The sequence below is a fragment of the Rhinichthys klamathensis genome, unplaced genomic scaffold (assembly GCF_029890125.1).
Source record: "Rhinichthys klamathensis goyatoka isolate OS25496 unplaced genomic scaffold, OSU_Roscu_1.1 h1tg000350l_1, whole genome shotgun sequence".
NCBI lineage: Eukaryota > Metazoa > Chordata > Actinopteri > Cypriniformes > Leuciscidae > Rhinichthys > Rhinichthys klamathensis.
The window spans coordinates 964579-992224 of record NW_026606862.1 but is presented as its reverse complement, the minus strand read 5'-3'; the positions used below and the strand labels follow the sequence as shown (position 1 = coordinate 992224).

The window sequence follows — 27646 nt, the reverse complement described above, 5'->3', positions numbered from 1 at the left end:
GTGTGATGCAGTGGAGTAAAGCGTGGGGTGCAGTGGCGTAAAGCGTGGCGTGCAGTGGAGTAAAGCGTGGCGTGCAGTGGAGTAAAGCGTGGGGTGCAGTGGAGTAAAGCGTGGCGTGCAGTGGCGTAAAGCGTGTGATGCAGTGGCGTAAAGCGTGGGGTGCAGTGGCGTAAAGCGTGGGATGCAGTGGCGTAAAGCGTGTGATGCAGTGGAGTAAAGCGTGGCGTGCAGTGGCGTAAAGCGTGGGATGCAGTGGAGTAAAGCGTGGGGTGCAGTGGAGTAAAGCGTGGGATGCAGTGGAGTAAAGCGTGGGGTGCAGTGGAGTAAAGCGTGTGATGCAGTGGCGTAAAGCGTGGGATGCAGTGGAGTAAAGCGTGGGGTGCAGTGGAGTAAAGCGTGTGATGCAGTGGCGTAAAGCGTGGGATGCAGTGGAGTAAAGCGTGGGGTGCAGTGGAGTAAAGCGTGGGGTGCAGTGGAGTAAAGCGTGTGATGCAGTGGCGTAAAGCGTGGGATGCAGTGGAGTAAAGCGTGGGATGCAGTGGAGTAAAGCGTGGGGTGCAGTGGAGTAAAGCGTGTGATGCAGTGGCGTAAAGCGTGTGATGCAGTGGCGTAAAGCGTGTGATGCAGTGGAGTAAAGCGTGTGATGCAGTGGCGTAAAGCGTGTGATGCAGTGGAGTAAAGCGTGTGATGCAGTGGCGTAAAGCGTGTGATGCAGTGGCGTAAAGCGTGTGATGCAGTGGCGTAAAGCGTGTGATGCAGTGGAGTAAAGCGTGGGATGCAGTGGAGTAAAGCGTGGGGTGCAGTGGCTTAAAGCGTGTGATGCAGTGGAGTAAAGCGTGGGATGCAGTGGAGTAAAGCGTGGGGTGCAGTGGCGTAAATCTGGACTCTAGAGCAGTGGAGTCGTGTTCTCTGGAGTGACCAATCACGCTTCTCTGTCTGGCAATCCGATGGACGAGTCTGGGTTTGGCGGTTGCCAGGAGAACGGTACTTGCCTGAATGCATTGTAAAGTTTGGTGGAGGGGGGATTATGGTGTGGGGTTGTTTTTCAGGGCTGGGCCTCTTAGTTCCAGTGAAAGGAACTCTTAATGCTTCAGCATACCAAGACATTTTAGCCAATTTCATGCTCTCAATATTCATTATAATTTACTTAATGTATGCTTGAATAAATCCATCATGAAAACAAGTTATGACAGCCCCGTTTAAATGTTTATATTTCGACATATCATTAAATCATAAAAACTGCCTCATGGGTAATTTAACTATCAACTTAATGTTTGTAGTGAACTTTGAGTGTGATTATTTAAAAAAGAAATTGATTAATTTATCATTTAAATAAACTTTCATTTTGGTTTCCTTAAATTAACTTTGGAGCACCACTAGTTTGTAGCAGTAACAGTATCACTACTAGTCTTTTTGTTTTTGCTCGACAGGTTCTATGTCAGAAAGAAATCTTTACAATAAATTAATCATATTTTTAATTGACTGTAATAAGTTCATAGAGCCACTTTGGCTGGTAAATGATGATGGCAGTTTTCACCCAGACTCATTGATGTCTTAGCCTGCTAGATAACGTCAGTGCTTCAGTCAGCAGACTCACGCGTTCATGCCATGTTTTTGCTGCAGCTTAGACCGTGCGATGCAGTCTCTGAAGAACAAGGCCACGAACACTCTGGATGAGCTGTCGGAGGTGTTCACGGAGACGAGAGCTCAGCTGTACCTGTACGCCGGGACGCTGCTGCTGAAGACGGCGCAGGACGGGGCGCAGCAGTGGAGGGCCGTGCGGGATTTAGCGGCTGTCTGTTACCTCGTGGCCTATCAGGTATGATGTACGCTTCATGCAGCTCGTGTGATCGGCCACTGTATAGTGTAATATCCATGATTTCCTCAGGCTCCGAGACCCAAAGTCAAGAGTTTGAAAGGTGAGCAGGCGTCCCATGAGCCTTTGGAGCTGCTGGCCTCGGACCGCCAGAGTCAGGCGGGTCACATGCTGTTGAATCTGAGCCGGGACGTGGAGCAGCTGCTGAAGGAGGTGGTGGAGGCGTTCGGGAACCGGAACGGGCCGAGTCTTCTGTTCGACATGCTTTTCGGCTCACAGGCGCACAACCAGCTCTCCTTCATCTGCAACGACGAGATGCACATGGTCAGCACACACGCGCCCAGCACCGACGATCTGGCCAAGTGGGACAGCGGTGAGTGTCACACACTCTAGATCCAGTCTGGTCTAGTGCCGCAACCGATCACATAACTCACAGTTCGCATTTTATGTTTTTTGAGTCACAGATCAGATAATTTTTCAGGTCAGCAAAAAAGGGTGGAGTTAGTACTGCTACCTAATGAAAATTGTAATTTACTCACCCTCATGTCGTTCCAAATCAGGTTCTTTTTCATGTTCGAGGCACGTTTGAGCTTCTCCAAGAACCAATGAGGTTCATTCTCGTGTTACGCAGCACGTTTGAGCTACAGCGAGAACCAATGAGGTTCATTCTCGTGTTACGCAGCACGTTTGAGCTTCAGCAAGAACCAATGAGGTTCATTCTCGTGTTACGCAGCACGTTTGAGCTTCAGCGAGAACCAATGAGGTTCATTCTCGTGTTACCCAGCACGTTTGAGCTTCAGCAAGAACCAATGAGGTTCATTCTCGTGTTACCCAGCACGTTTGAGCTTCAGCAAGAACCAATGAGGTTCAGTCTCGTGTTACGCAGCACGTTTGAGCTTCAGCGAGAACCAATGAGGTTCATTCTCGTGTTACCCAGCACGTTTGAGCTTCAGCAAGAACCAATGAGGTTCAGTCTCGTGTTACGCAGCACGTTTGAGCTTCAGCGAGAACCAATGAGGTTCATTCTCGTGTTACCCAGCACGTTTGAGCTTCAGCAAGAACCAATGAGGTTCAGTCTCGTGTTACGCAGCACGTTTGAGCTTCAGCGAGAACCAATGAGGTTCATTCTCGTGTTACCCAGCACGTTTGAGCTTCTCAAGAACCAATGAGGTTCATTCTCGTGTTACGCTGCACGTTTGAGCTTCTCAAGAACCAATGAGGTTCATTCTCGTGTTACGCAGCACGTTTGAGCTTCAGCAAGAACCAATGAGGTTCATTCTCGTGTTACGCTGCACGTTTGAGCTTCTCAAGAACCAATGAGGTTCATTCTCGTGTTACCCAGCACGTTTGAGCTTCTCAAGAACCAATGAGGTTCATTCTCGTGTTACGCTGCACGTTTGAGCTTCTCAAGAACCAATGAGGTTCATTCTCGTGTTACGCAGCACGTTTGAGCTTCAGCGAGAACCAATGAGGTTCATTCTCGTGTTACGCAGCACGTTTGAGCTTCAGCGAGAACCAATGAGGTTCATTCTCGTGTTACGCAGCACGTTTGAGCTTCAGCAAGAACCAATGAGGTTCATTCTCGTGTTACGCAGCACGTTTGAGCTTCAGCGAGAACCAATGAGGTTCATTCTCGTGTTACGCAGCACGTTTGAGCTTCAGCAAGAACCAATGAGGTTCATTCTCGTGTTACGCAGCACGTTTGAGCTTCAGCAAGAACCAATGAGGTTCATTCTCGTGTTACGCAGCACGTTTGAGCTTCAGCAAGAACCAATGAGGTTCTTTCTCGTGTTACGCAGCACGTTTGAGCTTCAGCGAGAACCAATGAGGTTCATTCTCGTGTTACGCTGCACGTTTGAGCTTCTGCAAGAACCAATGAGGTTCATTCTCGTGTTACGCTGCACGATTGAGCTTCAGCGAGAACCAATGAGGTTCATTCTCGTGTTACGCAGCACGTTTGAGCTTCTGCAAGAACCAATGAGGTTCATTCTCGTGTTACGCTGCACGTTTGAGCTTCAGCGAGAACCAATGAGGTTCATTCTCGTGTTACGCAGCACGTTTGAGCTTCAGCGAGAACCAATGAGGTTCTTTCTCGTGTTACGCAGCACGTTTGAGCTTCAGCGAGAACCAATGAGGTTCATTCTCGTGTTACGCTGCACGTTTGAGCTTCTGCAAGAACCAATGAGGTTCATTCTCGTGTTACGCTGCACGATTGAGCTTCAGCGAGAACCAATGAGGTTCATTCTCGTGTTACGCAGCACGTTTGAGCTTCTGCAAGAACCAATGAGGTTCATTCTCGTGTTACGCTGCACGTTTGAGCTTCAGCGAGAACCAATGAGGTTCATTCTCGTGTTACGCAGCACGTTTGAGCTTCTGCAAGAACCAATGAGGTTCATTCTCGTGTTACGCTGCACGTTTGAGCTTCAGCGAGAACCAATGAGGATCATTCTCGTGTTACGCAGCACGTTTGAGCTTCAGCAAGAACCAATGAGGATCATTCTCGTGTTACGCAGCACGTTTGAGCTTCTGCAAGAACCAATGAGGATCATTCTCGTGTTACGCAGCACGTTTGAGCTTCTGCAAGAACCAATGAGGTTCATTCTCGCGTTACGTTGCACGTTTGAGCTTCAGCAAGAACCAATGAGGATCATTCTCGTGTTACGCTGCACGTTTGAGCTTCTGCAAGAACCAATGAGGTTCATTCTCGCGTTACGTTGCACGTTTGAGCTTCTGCAAGAACCAATGAGGTTCATTCTCGTGTTACGCAGCACGTTTGAGCTTCTGCAAGAACCAATGAGGTTCATTCTCGTGTTACGCAGCACGTTTGAGCTTCTGCAAGAACCAATGAGGTTCATTCTCGTGTTACGCTGCACGTTTGAGCTTCAGCGAGAACCAATGAGGTTCATTCTCGTGTTACGCAGCACGTTTGAGCTTCAGCAAGAACCAATGAGGTTCATTCTCGTGTTACGCAGCACGTTTGAGCTTCAGCGAGAACCAATGAGGTTCATTCTCGTGTTACGCAGCACGTTTGAGCTTCAGCGAGAACCAATGAGGTTCATTCTCGTGTTACGCTGCACGTTTGAGCTTCAGCGAGAACCAATGAGGTTCATTCTCGTGTTACGCAGCACGTTTGAGCTTCAGCAAGAACCAATGAGGTTCATTCTCGTGTTACGCAGCACGTTTGAGCTTCAGCGAGAACCAATGAGGTTCATTCTCGTGTTACGCTGCACGTTTGAGCTTCAGCGAGAACCAATGAGGTTCATTCTCGTGTTACGCTGCACGTTTGAGCTTCAGCAAGAACCAATGAGGTTCATTCTCGTGTTACGCAGCACGTTTGAGCTTCAGCGAGAACCAATGAGGTTCATTCTCGTGTTACGCTGCACGTTTGAGCTTCAGCGAGAACCAATGAGGTTCATTCTCGTGTTACGCAGCACGTTTGAGCTTCAGCAAGAACCAATGAGGTTCATTCTCGTGTTACGCAGCACGTTTGAGCTTCAGCGAGAACCAATGAGGTTCATTCTCGTGTTACGCTGCACGTTTGAGCTTCAGCGAGAACCAATGAGGTTCATTCTCGTGTTACGCTGCACGTTTGAGCTTCAGCAAGAACCAATGAGGTTCATTCTCGTGTTACGCAGCACGTTTGAGCTTCAGCAAGAACCAATGAGGTTCATTCTCGTGTTACGCAGCACGTTTGAGCTTCAGCAAGAACCAATGAGGTTCATTCTCGTGTTACGCTGCACGTTTGAGCTTCAGCGAGAACCAATGAGGATCATTCTCGTGTTACGCAGCACGTTTGAGCTTCTGCAAGAACCAATGAGGATCATTCTCGTGTTACGCAGCACGTTTGAGCTTCAGCGAGAACCAATGAGGTTCATTCTCGTGTTACGCAGCACGTTTGAGCTTCAGCGAGAACCAATGAGGATCATTCTCGTGTTACGCTGCACGTTTGAGCTTCAGCGAGAACCAATGAGGATCATTCTCGTGTTACGCTGCACGTTTGAGCTTCTGCAAGAACCAATGAGGTTCATTCTCGTGTTACGCAGCACGTTTGAGCTTCAGCGAGAACCAATGAGGATCATTCTCGTGTTACGCTGCACGTTTGAGCTTCTGCAAGAACCAATGAGGTTCATTCTCGTGTTACGCAGCACGTTTGAGCTTCAGCGAGAACCAATGAGGATCATTCTCGTGTTACGCTGCACGTTTGAGCTTCAGCGAGAACCAATGAGGATCATTCTCGTGTTACGCTGCACGTTTGAGCTTCTGCAAGAACCAATGAGGTTCATTCTCGTGTTACGCAGCACGTTTGAGCTTCAGCGAGAACCAATGAGGATCATTCTCGTGTTACGCTGCACGTTTGAGCTTCTGCAAGAACCAATGAGGTTCATTCTCGTGTTACGCAGCACGTTTGAGCTTCTGCAAGAACCAATGAGGATCATTCTCGTGTTACGCTGCACGTTTGAGCTTCTGCAAGAACCAATGAGGTTCATTCTCGCGTTACGTTGCACGTTTGAGCTTCAGCAAGAACCAATGAGGTTCATTCTCGCGTTACGCTGCACGTTTGAGCTTCAGCAAGAACCAATGAGGTTCATTCTCGTGTTACGCAGCACGTTTGAGCTTCAGCGAGAACCAATGAGGATCATTCTCGTGTTACGCAGCACGTTTGAGCTTCTGCAAGAACCAATGAGGTTCATTCTCGCGTTACGTTGCACGTTTGAGCTTCAGCAAGAACCAATGAGGTTCATTCTCGCGTTACGCTGCACGTTTGAGCTTCAGCAAGAACCAATGAGGTTCATTCTCATGTTACGCAGCACGTTTGAGCTTCAGCGAGAACCAATGAGGATCATTCTCGTGTTACGCTGCACGTTTGAGCTTCTGCAAGAACCAATGAGGTTCATTCTCGTGTTACGCAGCACGTTTGAGCTTCAGCAAGAACCAATGAGGTTCATTCTCGTGTTACGCAGAACGTTTGAGCTTCAGCAAGAACCAATGAGGATCATTCTCGTGTTACGCTGCACGTTTGAGCTTCTGCAAGAACCAATGAGGTTCATTCTCGTGTTACGCTGCACGTTTGAGCTTCTGCAAGAACCAATGAGGTTCATTCTCGCGTTACGTTGCACGTTTGAGCTTCAGCAAGAACCAATGAGGTTCATTCTCGCGTTACGCTGCACGTTTGAGCTTCAGCAAGAACCAATGAGGTTCATTCTCGTGTTACGCAGCACGTTTGAGCTTCTGCAAGAACCAATGAGGTTCATTCTCGTGTTACGCAGCACGTTTGAGCTTCTGCAAGAACCAATGAGGTTCATTCTCGTGTTACGCAGCACGTTTGAGCTTCTGCAAGAACCAATGAGGTTCATTCTCGTGTTACGCAGCACGTTTGAGCTTCTGCAAGAACCAATGAGGTTCATTCTCGTGTTACGCAGCACGTTTGAGCTTCACCGAGAACCAATGAGGATGATTCTCGTGTTACGCAGCACGTTTGAGCTTCAGCGAGAACCAATGAGGATCATTCTCGTGTTACGCAGCACGTTTGAGCTTCAGCGAGAACCAATGAGGTTCATTCTCATGTTACGCAGCACGTTTGAGCTTCTGCAAGAACCAATGAGGTTCATTCTCGTGTTACGCTGCACGTTTGAGCTTCAGCGAGAACCAATGAGGTTCATTCTCGTGTTACGCAGCACGTTTGAGCTTCAGCAAGAACCAATGAGGTTCATTCTCGTGTTACGCAGCACGTTTGAGCTTCAGCGAGAACCAATGAGGATCATTCTCGTGTTACGCAGTACGTTTGAGCTTCTGCAAGAACCAATGAGGATCATTCTCGTGTTACGCAGCACGTTTGAGCTTCTGCAAGAACCAATGAGGTTCATTCTCGTGTTATGCAGCACGTTTGAGCTTCTGCAAGAACCAATGAGGTTCATTCTCGTGTTACGCTGCACGTTTGAGCTTCTGCAAGAACCAATGAGGTTCATTCTCGTGTTATGCAGCACGTTTGAGCTTCTGCAAGAACCAATGAGGTTCATTCTCGTGTTACGCAGCACGTTTGAGCTTCTGCAAGAACCAATGAGGTTCATTCTCGCGTTACGCAGCACGTTTGAGCTTCTGCAAGAACCAATGAGGTTCATTCTCGTGTTATGCAGCACGTTTGAGCTTCTGCAAGAACCAATGAGGTTCATTCTCGTGTTACGCTGCACGTTTGAGCTTCAGCAAGAACCAATGAGGTTCATTCTCGTGTTACACAGCACGTTTGAGCTTCTGCAAGAACCAATGAGGTTCATTCTCGTGTTACGCAGCACGTTTGAGCTTCTGCAAGAACCAATGAGGTTCATTCTCGCGTTACGCTGCACGTTTGAGCTTCAGCAAGAACCAATGAGGTTCATTCTCGCGTTACGCAGCACGTTTGAGCTTCTGCAAGAACCAATGAGGTTCATTCTCGCGTTACGCAGCACGTTTGAGCTTCTGCAAGAACCAATGAGGTTCATTCTCGTGTTACGCAGCACGTTTGAGCTTCTGCAAGAACCAATGAGGTTCATTCTCGTGTTACGCAGCACGTTTGAGTTTCAGCAAGAACCAATGAGGTTCATTCTCGTGTTACGCAGCACGTTTGAGTTTCAGCAAGAACCAATGAGGTTCATTCTCGCGTTACGCAGCACGTTTGAGCTTCTGCAAGAACCAATGAGGTTCATTCTCGCGTTACGCTGCACGTTTGAGCTTCAGCAAGAACCAATGAGGTTCATTCTCGTGTTACGCAGCACGTTTGAGCTTCAGCAAGAACCAATGAGGTTCATTCTCGTGTTATGCAGCACGTTTGAGCTTCAGCAAGAACCAATGAGGTTCATTCTCGTGTTACGCAGCACGTTTGAGCTTCAGCAAGAACCAATGAGGTTCATTCTCGTGTTATGCAGCACGTTTGAGCTTCAGCAAGAACCAATGAGGTTCATTCTCGTGTTACGCAGCACGTTTGAGCTTCAGCAAGAACCAATGAGGTTCATTCTCGTGTTACGCTGCACGTTTGAGCTTCAGCAAGAACCAATGAGGTTCATTCTCGTGTTACGCAGCACGTTTGAGTTTCAGCAAGAACCAATGAGGTTCATTCTCGTGTTACGCAGCACGTTTGAGTTTCAGCAAGAACCAATGAGGTTCATTCTCGTGTTACGCTGCACGTTTGAGCTTCAGCAAGAACCAATGAGGTTCATTCTCGTGTTACGCAGCACGTTTGAGTTTCAGCAAGAACCAATGAGGTTCATTCTCGTGTTACGCTGCACGTTTGAGCTTCAGCAAGAACCAATGAGGTTCATTCTCGTGTTACGCAGCACGTTTGAGTTTCAGCAAGAACCAATGAGGTTCATTCTCGTGTTACGCAGCACGTTTGAGCTTCAGCGAGAACCAATGAGGTTCATTCTCGTGTTACGCAGCACGTTTGAGTTTCAGCGAGAACCAATGAGGTTCATTCTCGTGTTACGCAGCACGTTTGAGTTTCAGCAAGAACCAATGAGGTTCATTCTCGTGTTACGCAGCACGTTTGAGCTTCAGCAAGAACCAATGAGGTTCATTCTCGTGTTACGCAGCACGTTTGAGCTTCAGCGAGAACCAATGAGGTTCATTCTCGTGTTACGCAGCACGTTTGAGCTTCAGCGAGAACCAATGAGGTTCATTCTCGTGTTACGCAGCACGTTTGAGCTTCTGCAAGAACCAATGAGGTTCATTCTCGCGTTACGCTGCACGTTTGAGCTTCAGCAAGAACCAATGAGGTTCATTCTCGTGTTACGCTGCACGTTTGAGCTTCAGCAAGAACCAATAAGGTTCATTCTCGTGTTACGCTGCACGTTTGAGCTTCTGCAAGAACCAATGAGGTTCATTCTCGTGTTACGCAGCACGTTTGAGCTTCTGCAAGAACCAATGAGGTTCATTCTCGCGTTACGCTGCACGTTTGAGCTTCAGCAAGAACCAATGAGGTTCATTCTCATGTTACGCAGCACGTTTGAGCTTCAGCAAGAACCATTGAGGTTCATTTCTTGTGCTTCAAACATGTTCTGTTGAGCTACTGTTTATTTTTGCTGATCAATGTTTATATGTGAATAAAAGCCTAAATTAAATCTTTAAATTTAGGCTTACAACATATAAAGGTATTGAGTCTCTTCAGGAAACTTTGGACTAAACTGCTTGAGGTTCATTCTCGTGTTACGCAGCACGTTTGAGCTTCTGCAAGAACCAATGAGGTTCATTCTCGTGTTACGCTGCACGTTTGAGCTTCAGCAAGAACCAATGAGGTTCATTCTCATGTTACGCAGCACGTTTGAGCTTCAGCAAGAACCATTGAGGTTCATTTCTTGTGCTTCAAACATGTTCTGTTGAGCTACTGTTTATTTTTGCTGATCAATGTTTATATGTGAATAAAAGCCTAAATTAAATCTTTAAATTTAGGCTTACAACATATAAAGGTATTGAGTCTCTTCAGGAAACTTTGGACTAAACTGCTTGATTCAAATGGATTTGTTTTACAATAACTTTATGGCAAAGACATAGTTGTCATAGTTGGTACAAAGTTGTTGCATGGACTGTCAGTGGAGGGACAGAAACTTCTCTGATTTCATTTAAAACATCTTAAGTTGTGTATCAAAAATAAAATATACAAAAATAAAGATTTATTGGTTTAGAACGACATGAGGGTTAGAAACTGATCACAGAATTTTTGGGTGAACTAAACCTTTAAGACCGAATGCACGGATCCAATATAATGATACACATCGAATTTCTTTCTCTAATGTTAACTTTCACTTAAGACAGAGTGTGTTTGAGGATATTCGCTGAGGCGGGTATTTTGAGAGAATGCAAGTCTGTTCTAGTGCAAGGAGATGTGAAAGAGAACTGAATTCTGTGTTAGCACCTCTCTCGGGTGGTTGCACAGATTACAGCGTGCGAGTGCGAAATTGAGTTCTTTCGTGTCTCCTTGCACATGAATGTTTAAATTGACAAGATTTACAACTTTTTTTTCTATGATGGTTAAGCTTTGCAATAATCCACGGGTCATATGAGTGTCGAACCGTGGGCCCTGGTCCGTACAGAACTGCAATCCGTTACTGCGCTAGTGTTGACAGCGGGGTGTGTGTGTGTTCACACAGGTGCGGTGCTGCTGCACGCGGGCGATCTTCAGCACCTGGCGTGGCTCGGCCTGCAGTGGGCGCTGATGGAGCAGAGTGTTAGCCTGCAGCGCTGGCTCAAGCAGCTCTTCCCTCGCCTCACGCTCGAGACCTCCAAACTAGACACCAACTCACCCGAGTCCATCTGCCTGCTCGACCTGGAGGTGCGTCCACCCCTCTTCTCATCCTCAATGAGGCACGGGGAAACATTCACCTACATTTGGCTTTTATGAAACATGCTGTCTTTTTTTGTTGTTGCATAATGTAGGTATTCATTTATATCTGATATAGCCTTTCAAAATGCTACTTTGGATAATGAAGTAATTTAATGCCTGTGATTTGTATAATGCTGTAAATATCTACCTAACATGCATGTTTGGACTGTGGAAGTGGGTCGATCTCAGAGTTACGGCTGAGGTGCTTTATCAGATCCGCTGTGTATATGTGATGTGTTGCAGGTATTCTTGTGTGGCGTTGTGTTCAGCAGTCAGACGCAGCTGCAGGAGACGGCACGGATGGCCTCGTGCTCCTCACCGCATCAGCCCCGGTGTTTGCCTCTGCACATCATCAGGCTCCTGTCCTCCGCCAAGCAGCGCGAGTGGTGGGACGCCGTCTACCGCCTGATCCACAAGAGAGCGCTGTGAGTGATCGCCCTGCTGTGAGTGTGAGCCTGACGCACGGCTCCGTGTCTGACTGCAGTGTTTTCTGGTGTGTGTGTGACAGGCTTGGGACGTCGGCTAAACTGCGGATGCTGGTTCAGCACGGTCTCGGCACGCTGCGCGCCGGAGAGAAACACGGCCTTCAGCCGGCGCTGCTCATCCACTGGGCTCAGCATCTCACTGATGTGGTACGTCTGCTCACAGCCGTCCTCGTGATGCTCGTTCTGAGCCAGGAATTATTGGCCACTCTGGTCTGATAAGTGTTTTAGGGGGATAACGGTTGTTTTCATTTAGGAAATAAAGAATTTAAAGGAATAGTTTACTTAAAAAATAAAAATTCTGTAATCATTTACTTGCCCTCAAGATATTTAAAACCTGAATTAATTTCTTTCTTCTGCTAAACACAAAAGAAGATTTTTTGAAGAGTGTCACTAATCAAACACAGAGCTCCAGACTTTCTGCCGGTGCGACCAAAGTTTGATATAGGTTGCGCTGGCGTGACCACAACGTTGCCCAGCGTCAAATGGCAAACAAAAGAAAGCGGAAGCCTTTCGAGCCTGTTCGGGGTTCAATCTGTGCGGACGAGAACCGAACTGAATTCTGTAACCATTTTCTATAGTGAGCAGAACCAAATGAGATATATTTGGATGTAGCTTCCACACTGCCAGAAAATCTACTAAGGGGACCATTCTCTCGAGACTTGCCTCTGGTATTAGTCGAACAGCCACTTCGGTGCCCTGAAACGGCAAACCGGCAGGCAACAACCGAACTGACTGTTCTACGACCCTCCTCGGAGGATCGTTGGGAAATGCAGACAGCTCGGCGCCCTGAAACGGTGAACTGGTAGCAGTGTGGCCCTCCTCGGATGGTCGCCCCCTAGAGGGCACTGAGGAGAAACAGGGACCGTATAATGAAGTGGAACCCCCTCAGAGGTCTGACGGCCTCTTCGTTAGGACTTCTTAGTCGAAGCCTTCTTAGACAAGATCTGAGGACTGTTATTATCTCTATCTTTAGATGGTTTCGACTGTGACCGCCGCCCAGACACCCCCTGAATGTGGAGGAGCCCGAATGGCGATGCTTTGTTTTTTGCTGCACTCTGTGCTGTAAGGAGGTCGTAGACGGCCTATACTGCTCCCGCCCAGCAGTCTTGGGGACCATAGATCAGTCTGCCGCTGCTTGTTTCTTCGCCACCTGAAACCTCTCGACGACCATATTGACTGAGTCGCCGAAGAGGCCAGAAGGCGAGAGCGGAGCGTCCATAAGGACAGGTCTATCTTGGTCTTTCATATCTGATAGAATTAACTACAGATGTCTCTCCGTGGCTGCCATAGATCGGCCTACTGATTTAGCCCGTCTCTTTGGTGGCGCAAAGACACATTTGTAGCGCAACGCAATTCTCTTATTGCGTCCACGCTTACTTCCTCACTTTCATCTAGGTCCCTTTGCAGGTCAGCCTAATATGCTTGCAAAATAGACGTTGTATGCAAGCATGCTGCAGCCTGACTTGCTGCTCAATACGCTTTACCCACCAGCGTCGATGTAGCTTTAAGAGGCTTGGTGAGTAATGTCGGGGACTTTAGTGACGACGCAGACTAGGAGAGAGATAGCTCGCAAGCGTCTCTTTAGCCCAAGGCATTGTCATTTAAAGGTGCCCTAGAATGTTTTTTTTATATTATTTTATAATGTTTCCTGGGTTGCCCTTATAATGTTAGTATGTTTTTTAGATCAAAAATAATCATAATTTAGATATAAAAGGCATTTTTCCTAGCCTGATTTTAGCCTCTGATTTGAACGCTCTGTTTGAAGGGGCGTGTCTGCTGTGTGTAACCGGCCTCTGCTGTGATTGGCTGACATGCTTGCATATGAAATAGCTATGTATTGCATGTGAAACTCTCTCGAATACTTTTACTACAGCTATTATACGTTTTTACTATTACAGCTATCGAGATTAACGAATCGTGAGATGTTTTTAAAGTATTTAGATCTATTCCCATCACATAGCCTACAATGTTGCCGTGATGACTGAGCATTGAGCAAGCAGATCACAGTGTGTTGATCGGGAGCATGAAGATCTTATCATTGCAATGCAGTTTCTGCACTCTAATGCTTTCACCAATGCAAACACGATCATGTAAATACAGTAAGAGCTTCGTTGTGCAGTGTAACGTGCGTCATTAAAGTCATAACGAGTTTGGCAAGTGTCCAGATAAACTCGCGCTGTGGAAAGATTGTTCTTTGATCGCTTTCTTTATATAATTTATTCACAATTTAAATAAGTTATTTTTTCATCCTACTAAAAGAAACGATGTGAAGTTGATATTTTAGTCACTGGCTTGACTTACTGATGCATAAACAGTATTGAACGATTTTGAGAGAAAGATTACCTGTCTGAACTTGAACAATTACACATCAGAAAGTGTTGCTTGGTAGCGCGATCCGAGGCCAGCTCTGTATTGGCCCAAGTTGAGGAAACAGTCGGTGAAATGTTTGGAAATTTCCAGAGAAAATAAAATTAACCCATTGTTTCTTCAGAGGCTCGGATGAAGGAAATAAAAAATAGTTTTGTGTTCATGTGTACATCCAAACACTGAGCAACTGCTATGCTTCGGCTGCGCAGTTCCGCCTGGCATTGAACATGGGCTGGCATATGCAAATTCTTGGAGTCGTACATATTAATGATCCCGACTGTTGCATCACAGTCGGTGTTATGTGGAGATTCGCCTATTTTTCAGGGGTGTTTTTCAAAAACGAGATTTAAGTAAGAAGGAGAAAACAATGGTGTTTGAGACTCACTGTATGTCATGTCCATGTACTGAACTCTTGTTATTTAACTATGCCAAGATAAATTCAATTTCAAATTCTAGGGCACCTTTAACCATGTTTCAACCCTGAGATGTTACTTTATTTATTTATTTATTTATTTAATATGGACATAACAATACCTTTTGGACGAACCAGATGCATTGTTTAAAGCAGTGGATGGCATCAAGTTTCCTTCAGTTGAATGAGTCGAAACATGAAGTGGTGATTTTTGGCCCACCGAAGCTAGCCAAACAGTTGTCCCCTGATTTGGGCCCTCTAGCCTGCAATATTAATACTCAGGTGAGAAACCTTGGTGTGATATTCGACTCTGAATTGAAATTTGATAAACAAATAAATGCGGTGGTAAAGGGCAGCTTTTTTCAGTTGAGGGGTATTTCCAAATTAAAAGGCATTTTGTCCTATAAAGAACTGTGATCCATGCATTTGTGTCATCCAGATTGGATTACTGCAATTCCTTATACTTGGGGCTGTCTAAGAAGTTGCTTTCACGTCTGCAGCTGGTGCAGAATGCAGCGGCCAGACTGCTGACCGGCACTAGGAAATGTTCCAGTATTACTCCTGTGCTGGCCTCTTTGCACTGGCTACCAGTAGAGTTTAGGGTGCAATATAAGGTCCTTTTAATAGTTTTTAAAGGCTTTCATGGGTTTGCCCCCGTGTACATTTCAGGTCTTTTACTGCAGCATTGTGTCGCTAGACCATTAAGGTCTACTCAAAGTTTGCTTTTGATGGTTCCAAAATCTCTGTTGAAAACCAAGGGAGATCGATCCTTTGCGGTGGCGGCACCGAAGCTGTGGAACAGTCTTCCTGTTTATATTAAATCCTGTGATTCCACTGAGTGTTTTAAATCTGTTGAAGACTTATCTATTCTCCACTGCTTTTAACTGTTCCTAGGCATTTGTGGTGTAGAGTGTTTTGTTGTGCTCTTTGATGTTTGTGTAAATTTGTGTTGAAATGTTGAGTTTGTAAAGCACTTTGGTCAACTCGTGTTGTTTTTAAATGCGCTTTAGAAGGAAATGATTGATTATTGATTGATTGTTATAGCACATGTGCTAATTTTCAACACCTGTCCATAGGGGCTTTTACAACAAATAAAAAACACCTTGTTAAACAAGACAAGGCACAATTAACACATGAGAACAACTTTGGCCCGATTTAAGCCACTGTTTGAGCTCTCTGGTAAAGATGTTAATATTGTTCTGCAATTTGAATCCAATTGGGAGAGAGTTCCATAGTGTAGCCCCTCTGAGTGAGAAGCTAGACTGTCCAAACGATTTTCTAAACTTTGGTAGCACACAATCCCCGCTAACTGAGGCTCTGGTGGAAGGTCTAAAAGTGCCCTGACACCTCTCCATGAGGCCAGAGAACAGTGGTGACACACAGTTGTTCAAACATTTAAAAGTCAATTTCAAAATACTAAAATTTACTACATTTTCAAAAGTAAAAAGCTTGCGCTTTTGTATGATATGACAATGATGCCATATCATAGGTTTCTTGTCAAATATCTTAATTGCCTGTTTACATAGAGAAGTGACTGGTTTCAGAGTGGACGCTGATGTTTGTGACCATGCTGTAATACAGTATGACAAATGTGAAAAAACCATTGCATGCATAAATAATAAAGCCGTGTGATGTGACAACTCTCCTCTAATAAAACGAAAACAGTTTAGATTTGATTTAACTTTCCTACAAACATGGTTTACTATAATTTGATGTTTGCACAATAATTTGATCGTGCTTCTACGATTTCAACACCTCGGTGTGGAGATTGGGAAAAAATGTCAGTCCCCGACGAGGAGGCTGTGATCTGGATGGTAAGAAGCATTCATCCAGTAGGCTTTTCTTTTAAACTTCCTTTTTCTCGGCTGGCCAATCGATGTCTAATTTAGCTACGGCATTTGTCACAACCTCCATTAGCTTCTAATAAGCAGGAGTATGAGGTGGTGAATCCTCAAAATCCCCTGCATCAATGCTTACAACATCCAGATCCTCAGAACTGGATAATTGTAACACTGGTGCCTCGCCCCGGGAAGAAGAAACCGCAGTGCATGCTTCTCCCTGAGACAAGTCACTGGATCTGGCAGGTGAAGGCAGAGATGGGGCTGGGCCCGTCACAAACCCCTTTGTCAGATCCATTTGCGAACCCTAAGATGTGCCTCGGCAGTAAGACACCCCCAACACCAGCATCAATAGCATCAACAGCTAGTTTAAAAGGCCTATCAAAATCAGGGGCAGCAAGAACAGGAGCACTTCCTAACAGTGCTTTCAAGTTCTCGAATGCAGAGTGAAACAAGCTGGACCAAACAAACTGGACCTTTGGGCTGAGAAGGTTAGGCAAGGGAGCAGCAACGTTCTTACAAAAGCTCCTATAATAGCCTACCATCCCAAGAAATCGTTTTAGCTCACGCCGAGTCATCGGTACACCAATGTTCACAATGGCCTCTACTTTAGCGCCAATGGGACAGACCTTTCCATGTCCAACAACCTTGCCCAAGTATGTTACTGTGGCTTGTCTAAATTCACATTTGGCAAGGTTCAAAGTCAAATTTGCAGCAACAAGCCTAAGGAACACCTCTTTCAGCTGGACTACATGTTGAGACCAGGTAGAGCTGTAAATAACCACTTCATGAAGATAAGCCTCACAATCTGCAACTCCTTTCAACACGGTATTTACCAGACGCTGAGAAGTGGCTGGTGCATTCTGCATCCCAAAATCCATAACACGATACTGGCAAAAATCATCTGGTGTTACAAAAGCAGATATTTCACAGGCCCTCTGAGTGAGAGGGACTTGCCAGTAGCCCTTTAAGAGGTCCAACTTTGTAACAAATGCTGCGGATCCTACTCTGTCAATACAGTCATCTAATCGTGGAAGAGGGTAACAATCAGGCTTGGTGACAGAATTGACTTTACGAAAGTCAGTGAAAAAACGAGGTGTGTGATCTGACTTACCCACAAGAGAGCATGGGGAACTCCATGAACTAGCACTAGGTTCAGCAATGCCATACTGCAGCATATAGTCTCCTTCCCTACGTAAAAGCTGACGCTTAATAGGGTTGACTCTGTAAGGAGGTTGCTTAATTGGACCAGCAACACCTACATCAATGTCATGAAGGACATTGGTACGTGTAGGCACATCAGAGAAAAGGTCAGGATGCTGGTGAATTACTTCCATGATGTCAAAACGGTTTGGAGGATCCAGATAAGAAAGATGGTCATCCAAACTGGCCAGGATTCTTCAGTTTGGCAGCCTACCTTGAGACATTTCTGGATTAACAACATCAGTGTCCTTCTCACCTACATTGATTGAAATACCCAACACAGCCACGGCCTTCACATCTGAATGCACAGCCTGATTTCTCTCACAATAGGACTTTAACAGATTAACATGGCATAAACGTGTTTTACGCTTCCGATCTGGGGTCTTAACCAAGTAATCACATTCACCAACCTGACGCTCAACCACATATAGTCCACTATATTAAGCCTGCAAAGCAGATCCCAGAAGGGGCAAAAGGACTAATACCATGTCACCTGGATTAAACACTCGATGCTTTGCCTTTTTATCATAATACCCCTTCATCCTCCCTTTAGCTTCCTCCAAATTTTGCTTGGCCAGTTCACATGCCTTGTTAAGCTTAGACCGAAAGTTACACACAAAGTCTAAGAGATTTGTAGAAGGCTGATTTTCCAACCACCTCTCCTTCAAAAGTTTTAGTGGACCCTGCACAGTATGGCCAAACACCAGTTCAGCCAGGACTCAAACCAAGGGACTCTTGGGTCACTTCTCTAGCCGTAAAGAGGAGTAAAGGGGTTCCCTCATCCAAATCTCTTTCACACTCTCTACAGTATGCTCGCAACATTGACTTTAGAGTCTGGTGAAACCTCTCTAGGGCTCCCTGAGACTCTGGATGGTAGGCAGAAGAAATGCAGTGTTGAAGAGACTGCTGCAGCACCTGGGAGAACACACAGGACATACAACCATACTGGTTACCTGATTTAGTGCGAGGGAGAGGACCAACACAGTCAATCAAGATTCGCTCAAAGGGCTCTCCAATAACTGGAATGGGATGTAAAGGCGCAAGTGGAATTTTCTGGTTAGGCTTACCAACAGTTTGACACAAAGACACTAAAATTAGCGTAGATTCCCATTCTTCTTATGATGTAACGAGTACATCTGGATTTAAGGGAAGTGTTCCCAGTTCCGGCTGACCTAATCTATGCAGCCTAATATTGAATTATAGAAGTCTAAAATGTATTGTGTATGCTAGGTCAAAGAGATGTGTTTTTAGTCTAGCTTTGAACTGACAGTGTGTCTGGAACAGTCTTCCTACCATTGTCCGGGAAGCAGAGTTTTGGTGCTAAATAGGAAAAGGATCTACCGCCAGCAGTCGATTTTGATATTCTAGGTATTATCAACTGGCCAGAATTTTGAGATCGCAATAGGCGTGAAGGACTATAATGCGTTAAGAGCTCGCTCAAGTACTGCGGAGCTAAACCATTTAGTGCTTTGTAAGTAATCAACAATATTTAAAAATGTATACGATGTTTACTAGGGAGCCAATGCAGTGTTGACAGAACCGGGCTAATATGGTCATATTTCCTGGTTCTGGTAAGAACTCGAGCTGCTGCGTTTTGAACTAGCTGGAGTTTGTTTATTAAGCGTGCAGGGCAACCACCCAGTAGATCATTACAATAATCTAGTCTTGATGTCATGAACGCATGAACTAATTGTTCTGCATATGGCGTAATTTAGATATATTTTTTTAAGATGGAAAAATGCAGTTTTACAGATACTAGACACGTGACTTTCAAATGAAAGATTGGTATCAAAGAGCACACCAAGGTTCCTAACCGACAATGAAGACTTGACAGAGCAGCCATCAAGTGTTAGACAGTATTCTAGGTTATTACGTGTGCAAGTTTTTTGTCCAATAATTAGAATCTCTGTTTTTTCAGAGGTACTAGTCATCCAATTTTTTTTATATCACCTATTTATTCCGTTAATTTTGTGAATTGGTAAGTTTCGTTAGGTTTTGAAGAAATATACAGCTGAGTATCATCAGCATAACAGTGAAAACTAATTCCATGTTTCCTAATGATATCTCCTAATGGTAGCATGTACAGAGTGAACAGCAACGGTCCTAGTTCTGAGCCTTGTAGTACGCCATACTGAACTTGTGATCGATAAGACATCTCTTCATTTACTGCTACAAACTGATAACGGTCAGATAAGTATGATTTAAACCATGCTAATGCAATTCCACTAATGCCAACATAATTTTCGAGTTTATTTAAAAGAATGTTGTGGTCAATAGTATCAAATGCAGCACTAAGATCAAGTAACACTAATAGAGAGATACAACCGCGATCGGATGATCGGACAATGATCATGAGCCAGTTGCATGACACCAGAGCGATAAGCCTTAGGAACGACAACCTGAAACACACTACTCCACTTGTCATAGCAAGACATCTTAGGAGAAGTCCACTTTCTCATTAACAAGCCATCATTCATAAAGTACCCACAAGAAACCGCAGTAACTGCATCTTTAGAAACAGCCTCTTCAAAGAGGGAAACCAAAGTTGTATCTTTTGCTTGTTCCTATTTTAGCTCTTCACGAGAGGGGAAAACTGTGCCAAACCCTAATGTCTCACAGTTTACCATGAAGGTGTCAGACAGCGCAATCTCTGAGTCAGAGGTTTTGGCTTGGTTTTTCTTTGTGTTAATATTTGTGCTATGGCAAAGAACGTATCTGGAAATTGCTTTTCAAGTTCATCTGGGCTTTTAGATGCTACTGGGAAAGGAACCACCTCAGGAGCAGCAAGCACTACCACCAGCCAGGTCATTGCCTAAAATGAAAGACACACCTTCAATAGGAATATGAGGACAAAGAGTCAAAGAGCTCCAGAGTCTCTCCAGATCTTAATAGGTCGCTTAGCTGTAGGATCTGAAACGAGAGACAAAGCCATCCATAAGGAAAGATGAAGAGCCAACCAGCTCTGGCTTTCGAATTGGATGCTCGCTGGTAACTGGAATAGCAGCCGTGTTCAAGATTCAAGATGTTTATTTGTCATATGCACAGATTTACACCATGCAATGAAATTCTTAAGTTGCAAAAGTTTCCCACAATATAAAATGTACACAATATACACACAATATATTTAAAAGATGCAAGTGTAGAATTGCATTCGGCAGAGAAACATTAAAAGCATCATAAAAAGCATATACATTGAACAATGCAAACATTCACAGTGTAGTACAAACAGTGATTAAAGTGCGAGTATGGAGTTGTCAAAGGATTGAGTCATTCAACAGCCTGATAGCCTGTGGATAAAAATGTTTTTTAAGTCTGGATGTTCTGGCTTTCATGCTCCTATAGCGTCTGCCAGAAGGTAACAATGTGAACAGTATATGCTGAGGGTGTGTAGTGTCCTGATAATGTTATGTGCCCTCTTGGTTACCCGGGTTTTGTAAATTTCCTGAAGTGATGGAAAAGCTCTTCCACAGATGTATTGTGCAGTTTTAATTACACGCTTGAGAGCTTTCCTTTCCTGTACTGTGCAGTTTCCAAACCACACTGTGATGGAATTAGTCAGGATGCTCTCCACTGTACATCTATAGAAATTGCTAAGGAGTTTGGTGGACAGACCAAATTTCCTCAGCTTTCTTAGAAAGTACAGCCGTTGTTGAGACTTACTGACAATGTGCTGGGTGTTGTGAGACCAGGAGAGGTCCTCACTGATGTGGGTGCCGAGGAATTTAAATGTTTTCACCCTCTCTACCTGTGCTTCACCGATGTAAAGTGGGCCGTGCTGATCATCTCTCCTCCTCCTCGAGTCGATAATCCTTAGTTTTCTCTGCATCTAAGGAGAGATTATTTGTGTGGCACCAGGACACCAGCTGAGCCACCTCCTCCCTATAGTCTGTCTCGGCCCCACCAGTGATCAGGCCGATGACTGTTGTATCATCCGCAAACTTGATGATGGTGGTATTACGCTGAGTGGGGGCACACTCAAAAGTGAAGAGGGTGTTTTTATTAAGGCTACAGGCTTAACAGATTTATGTTTCTTGTTCAAGACAGGACAGTCGGCAATAAGATAACCAGGTTTCTTGCAATAGAAACATGCCATGTCGGAAGCAACATTTCCTATGGCCGACTTTCTGGCAAAGGGGGCAGAAACTGTGGGAATGTGCTTCAAAGTGCGAGTTCTATGAAACACAACGCCACCCTTTTGCTCACCCTGTCCTTAATCAAAATCAAGCTTGTGCGTCAACATAAACTGATCTGCCAACACAGCAGCTTTACAGATAGTGGTCACTTTTTGTTCATTTACATATGTACAAACAACATCTGGCAAACAATTTTTAAATTCCTCAAGCAAAACTAATTGGCGAAGATCTTCCTTCGTTTCTACTTTCAGGGACTTAAACCATCTACCAAAAAGGGTCTCCTTTTCTTTAGCAAACTCAACATACATTTGTCTGTCAAGCTTACTAAGACTTCTAAAGCGTTGGTGGTAAGCCTCAGGAAACTAGCTCATAGGCTCTCAATATGGCACCTTTAGCGATCTCATAGTCCTTGCTTTCCTCAAGGCTTAAAGCCGAGTAAGCTTCCTGTGCTTTTCCCACCAAAACACTCTGCAAAAGTAACGTCCAGAAATGCTCAGGCTACTTTGAAATTGTAGCCACACGTTCAAAATGAGGAAAGTATTTTTCAACATCTTTCTCCACAAAAGGGGGAAACTATCAAATGTTTCTAACTGCATCAAACCCAGCTGACTCAACTTTAGGAGAGCTCACTAGAGAAGCATGCTTGAATTCCAGATCTTTAAGGAAACGTTCATGTTCTAAATGCACTTGCTTCTCTCTTAGTTCTCTCTCCTTCTGCTTTTCTTCTAATTGCAGTTCTTGTAGAGCCAGTTCTTTCAACCTCAACTCAACAGCACTCTGTGACATTTGAGATGGTATATTCTTTTGAGCTGTCAGTGGAGACGCAGACCTAAGGATACCATGCTCTATTAGGATAATCTTAATAGACTCCTTAATATTCTCTTTTAAACATTTCTCACGACTTGTGATCTCAATGTCATATTGACTGGCAAGCTTTAGAAGCTGATCTTTAGGAAGTTGCTCAAGTAACTCCTCTGAAGGTGCACTTACAAAGTCATCAAGTGTTGCCAAACTCGATATCTTTCTTACATCTGAACAAGACTGCACCTGAAGCCTTTACAGAAAGTTTCAACATGAAACCAATGCGCACCATACACAGCACAAAGTGTCCAATATTACAAAAACAGCTAAATCACCAACGCTCTCCTACCTAATGGCTATCAAAACCATAATCACAAAAGTAGGACTAGAACCAACCCATCAAACTACTAATGTAGCACAGAACAATACCATTTGTAGCACAAATGGTATTTGTTTGAATTACCCAAAAACAAATACCACTACCAAAATGGAACTTGCTGATAATCAATAACTAAGGCAACAACTAACTCGGGGAGAACTAGCCTACACAGTCAAGTTGCACAATCACTTGATGACAAAAGCTGCATAACACACAAAGCTAGGATCATGGACACATTACCACAATGGTACCCGTAAACTAGAGCACCTTTAACTCGCCTAACTTATCAAAACCACCCCCTGATGAGCACAGCAAGCAAGCCCCTGAGTGCACTGACAACACTTAAAGCAAACCCCCTGGTACCTGCCTAACTTACACTGTAACCTAAGTATCTTCTGAGACGTGCTGGGCTCGAGGCATCTTTAAAAGCTAAACTTCAGTGAACCTCAGCCATTTGGCCAAGGACCTGAAATGCTTGCCCCCACCAGAGAAAAATGTCTCCACCCAGGATTATCTCAAAAATAAAAAAAGGCAAAAACAACAAATGAGTGCACAGATGGAAGGACAGATTTCTCTGCCCAGCTAGCACACTCTCTAACTTACCAGGGAGATCACAGAATATTCCAAGTCAACGGCACTCAGACACTATACTCACCAAATGCTCATCAGGAGGGAGAAACACAGCAGCCTACAGCTAGCATCGAACAGCACACTACAAACTAACACCAAATAACACAATCTAGGGGGAAAAAACAACAAAAACTCCGGATGCGATATCCCGGACGAGCCCCCAATATGTTACGACCCCGGCTCAAGGGAGGCAACATAGAGGAGTCACAAATGTCTATTATGACCAAAGGTTTATTACAAACAAAGTTAAACAAAGAACAATGGTGGCTGCTGCTGCTCCCGGCTGCAGGGTGTGCGAGAGAGAGTGGATGGAACTAAACTGGAGCTTTTAAAGGCTGGCCAACAGACCCAGGGAATTGGGGAAATGATGGGAGGAGCTTCCAGGATACCTGCAAAACAGGGCACAGAGTAACTTTGGACATAACACAGAGCTAGAACCAAGCATATTTCGCGTTCGTCCATCTGTGCAAGAATCCCCTTTAAGAATGCGTGATATTTCAGATATGCCAAGTGTAAACGCATTAATCGGATATGGGTCACAATTGAAAGAACGTGTAAACGAACGGTGAAAAAATATGGACATTGGCAAAAAATCTGAATTGGGCATCAAGACCTGCAAGTGTAAACAAGGCCTTAGGGGCTACCGCACTCCTAGCAAAAACGGTACCCCTTTGACTTCTATAGTATTTATTTTTTCATTTATGAGGGTACTTATCCTGATATTGTCAGCAGCCATAACACCCTGTAGCCCAAGACTACTTGGTGGTGGTTGAGGAGATTCCCCCTTCCATGTGAAGCGCTTTGAGTGCCTAGAAAAGCGCTATATAAATGTGATGAATTATTAAATTATTATTATTATTATTATAAGACTGGTTGCCAACTGAAGCTAAGCAGGGCTGAGCCTGGTCAGTACCTGGATGGGAGACCTCCTGAGAAAATCAGGTTGCTGCTGGTAGAGGTGTTAGTGAGGCCAGCAGGGGGCACTTACCCTGTGGTCTGTTTGGGCCCTGACGCCCCAGTAAAGTGACGGGGACACTATACTGTCAAAGAGCACCGTCCTTCAGATGAGACGTTAAACCAAGGTCCTGACTCTCTGTGGTCATTGAAAATGCCAGGATGTCCTTCGAAAAAGAGTAGGGGTGTAACCCTGGTATCCTGGCCAAATTTGCCCCTTGGCCTCTGTCCACCATGGCTTTCTAATTATCACCATATACTGATTGGCTTCATCACTGTCTCCTCTCCACCAATAAGCTGGTGTGTGGTGGGCGTTCTTCCAGGTGGAGCTGCACATTGGTGGTGGTTGAGGAGATTCTCCCTTCCATGTAAAGCGCTTTGAGTACCCAGAAAAGCGCTATATAAATGTAGGCAAGGCAAGTTTATTTATATAGATCATTTCATACACAATGGTAATTCAAAGTGCTTTACATAGAATAAATTAAAATAATCAAAAGAAATGAGAATTAAAACGGTTTAGAATAAAAAATAAAATACAGTAAAAACAGTCGGACGAACAGTGGCACAGTGCTCATTCAGTAAATGCATAGCTAAACAGATGTGTTTTGAGTCTGGATTTGAATGTGACTACTGTAGGAGCACATCTGATCTCCTCTGGAAGCTGGTTCCAGCTGCGGCTGGCATAATAGCTAAAAGCAGACTCTCCATGCTTAGAGTGAACCCTTGGTATTTCTAGCTGATATGATCCTAATGATCTGAGTGATCTGTTAGGTTTATATTCAGTGAGCATATCTGCAATATTAAGGTCCTAGCCCATTGAATGATTTATATACCAGTAATAATACTTTAAAATCAATCCTAAATGTAACTGGGAGCCAGTGTAAAGACCTGAGGACTGGTGTGATATGTTCATATTTTCTGGTCCTGCTCAGAATCCTGGCAGCAGCATTCTGTAATATGAATGCTGAACCAGACCTAACCCTAACCTGAACCATTTTAGGACTATCCCAGAAAGCCCCACCCAGTTTTCCAGCCTGTCAAGAAGTATGTTGTGATCGACAGTGTCAAATGCAGCACTGATAATCAAGTAGTACCAGTACTGCTAAATGTTACGAATTATTATTTTATTATTAAAATAATAATTTTATTATTTTAATAAAATGCCACTGTCGCCTTGCTTTTGGCTTGCTTAGTTGGGGATATTTAATATTCAACAATATTATTGAACTGTGTTGTACTACTTTCATGTTATCACTGTGAAGCTGCTTTGATGCAATCTGTATTGTGAAAAGCGCTATATAAATAAATGTGACTTGACTTGACTTGACTATTATTACTCGTACAGACTGAGCAGGTGTGTCCTGACATCAACGTGTGTGTTTGACAGGGGGAACGGGTGAACTCTTACTATGATCAGAAGGACTATGCAGGCCGCAGTGTGCACTACTGGAAAGTTGTGCTTCCCTTGCTTGAGAAAATCCGAAACAAACGCAGTATTCCTGAACCTCTGGAGCCGATGTTCATGCACTTTCACAGTATAGACATACAGGTATGTACTCTCTTCCTGTTTCTGATTCATATGGTTGGTATGGGAGTCTCTAATGGTCTCTTTGTCTTCAGCCTTCTCAAGTGCGAGTATATGAGGAAGAGGCCGCCATAAGCTCTGCCACACTGCTTGACATCGAGGGCAACACCGACGAGGCTATCGCAAAGCTGGAGAAGCTCAACAGCACCTCGTCTAACTGGCATCTTGCTAAGGTAACATCGCTTTCTCTGAACGTCAGTCACACCGGTTCAGCATCAGAAGTAAAGTGATTATTATCGGTCTGTGAATGACCCTGACCTGATGAGTTTGTGGATGTGTGTTGATGGGCAGATCTATCAGAGGCTGTCGGAGGAGGCGGGAAACGGGATGGAGGAGACGCAGGGCAGGTGCACCAACTTCCTCCTGCAGTTCAGGAAATACCTGACAAAGATTTATCAGGCCAGTCCAGAAGACATGGACAAGGTATGTTAAACACCTCTGATGTTTGTGCTGCTCACTTTACTCCAGGGTTCCTCAAATCTGACCCTGGAAGGGCCACTGTCCTGCAGAGTTCAGCTCTAGCATTAAACAAACACACCTGAAGAAGTTAATCAAGGTCTTCAGGATTGCTGGAAAGCTTGTGTTTTGAATGAACTAGTCCTTTAAATCTGTCTCTTCATGTTTTAAGTTGCCTGTGTCTATGGAGGATGTGATGGATATGCTGAACGAGGTCAACCAGCAGCTTGCAGAAGATGACGAGCGGGATGAAGATCATGTGGACTATCCGCTGACGTCCAGCCCCGGTCAGCCCACTGAGCAACATGTGAAGTTCTCCACTCCGTCTCCGTCTCCATCCAAAAGTGCCACGTCTCCATCTAAAAGATCCATGGTATGTCATGGCACTGGTGCTTCTAAAGAAGCTTTGTTTGCTGTTTACATAGCGTTGCGGTTCCTGACTATTGTTCCCTTCTCCAGTTCTCGCCCAAAACGACTCCTCTCTGGGCCGAGGACCAAAAGTCCCTCCTGCAGATGCTGTGCCAGCAGGTCGAGTCCTTGAAGGTCAGTCGCACATCCACCGCTTGTAGCATAATCAGTTTGTGTTTGCTTTTGCTTTGCCACTGACAAATGGGAGTTTGCCTTCTATTCTGTGAACATTATTTTGAGGTTTTATTAATGGTTTTTACTTGTGCTCTGTGTATCTGCAAAGTCAGAATGAGAATCAGTCAAGTCATCTTTATTTATTTTGCACTTTATACAATATGTATTGTTTCAAAGCTGCTTTACAGTGATAAACATAAAAATAATGATCAAAGATGCAAACAGAATTAAATTCTACTGTAAAGCAGCTTTAAGAAGAATTAAGTACACATTCATTATTGAGATTAAATCAGTTCAGTGTTGGTTCAGTTCAATAACTGAAAGTGCATCAATTATGAATAGTGCTGGGCCGTTATCGGCGTTAACGTGCTGCGTTAACGTGAGACTCTTATCGGGCGATAAAAAAAATATCGCCGTTAATCAAAGTTGGGTTGGGATCATAAATAGCTTTTTCGAATATCGTTATATTTTCGCGCAATTCTATTGTGTAATGACGCCGCGCCTACTGTCACAGATCGCGCAGCAGGGTATTTTCCTGTCAGGGACACAAGGTGTACTTTTACTTTGTTACGTTGGGCGACGTTCCTCTCGTTACTTTATTTTAATGCAATACGTTGTTAAATGAGTTTATTCCAAGCGCGCTGTGTCCTTTGTAT

General features: G+C 44.6%; 2 protein-coding genes across 7 annotated transcripts in view; one reads left to right on the top strand and one right to left on the bottom strand.

The window, feature by feature from the left end:
• LOC130068971 (stonustoxin subunit beta-like) overlaps positions 1–23173 on the bottom strand; it is a 77396-nt gene extending 54223 nt beyond the window's left edge. Inside the window, exon 1 of the mRNA XM_056232628.1 lies at positions 23168–23173. The gene's annotated coding sequence lies outside the window, so the exon portion shown is untranslated. The remainder of the gene's footprint in view (positions 1–23167) is intronic.
• LOC130068942 (E3 SUMO-protein ligase RanBP2-like) overlaps positions 1–27646 on the top strand; it is a 211692-nt gene that overhangs the window by 18898 nt on the left and 165148 nt on the right. For all 6 annotated transcript variants that reach the window (XM_056232599.1, XM_056232595.1, XM_056232598.1 and 3 more), the window contains exons 7-16: positions 1624–1819; positions 1889–2189; positions 10933–11114; positions 11409–11590; positions 11674–11797; positions 25755–25916; positions 25988–26125; positions 26244–26375; positions 26581–26781; positions 26868–26951. In XM_056232599.1, the coding sequence (XP_056088574.1) occupies positions 1624–1819; positions 1889–2189; positions 10933–11114; positions 11409–11590; positions 11674–11797; positions 25755–25916; positions 25988–26125; positions 26244–26375; positions 26581–26781; positions 26868–26951 (1702 nt within the window). The remainder of the gene's footprint in view (positions 1–1623; positions 1820–1888; positions 2190–10932; positions 11115–11408; positions 11591–11673; positions 11798–25754; positions 25917–25987; positions 26126–26243; positions 26376–26580; positions 26782–26867; positions 26952–27646) is intronic.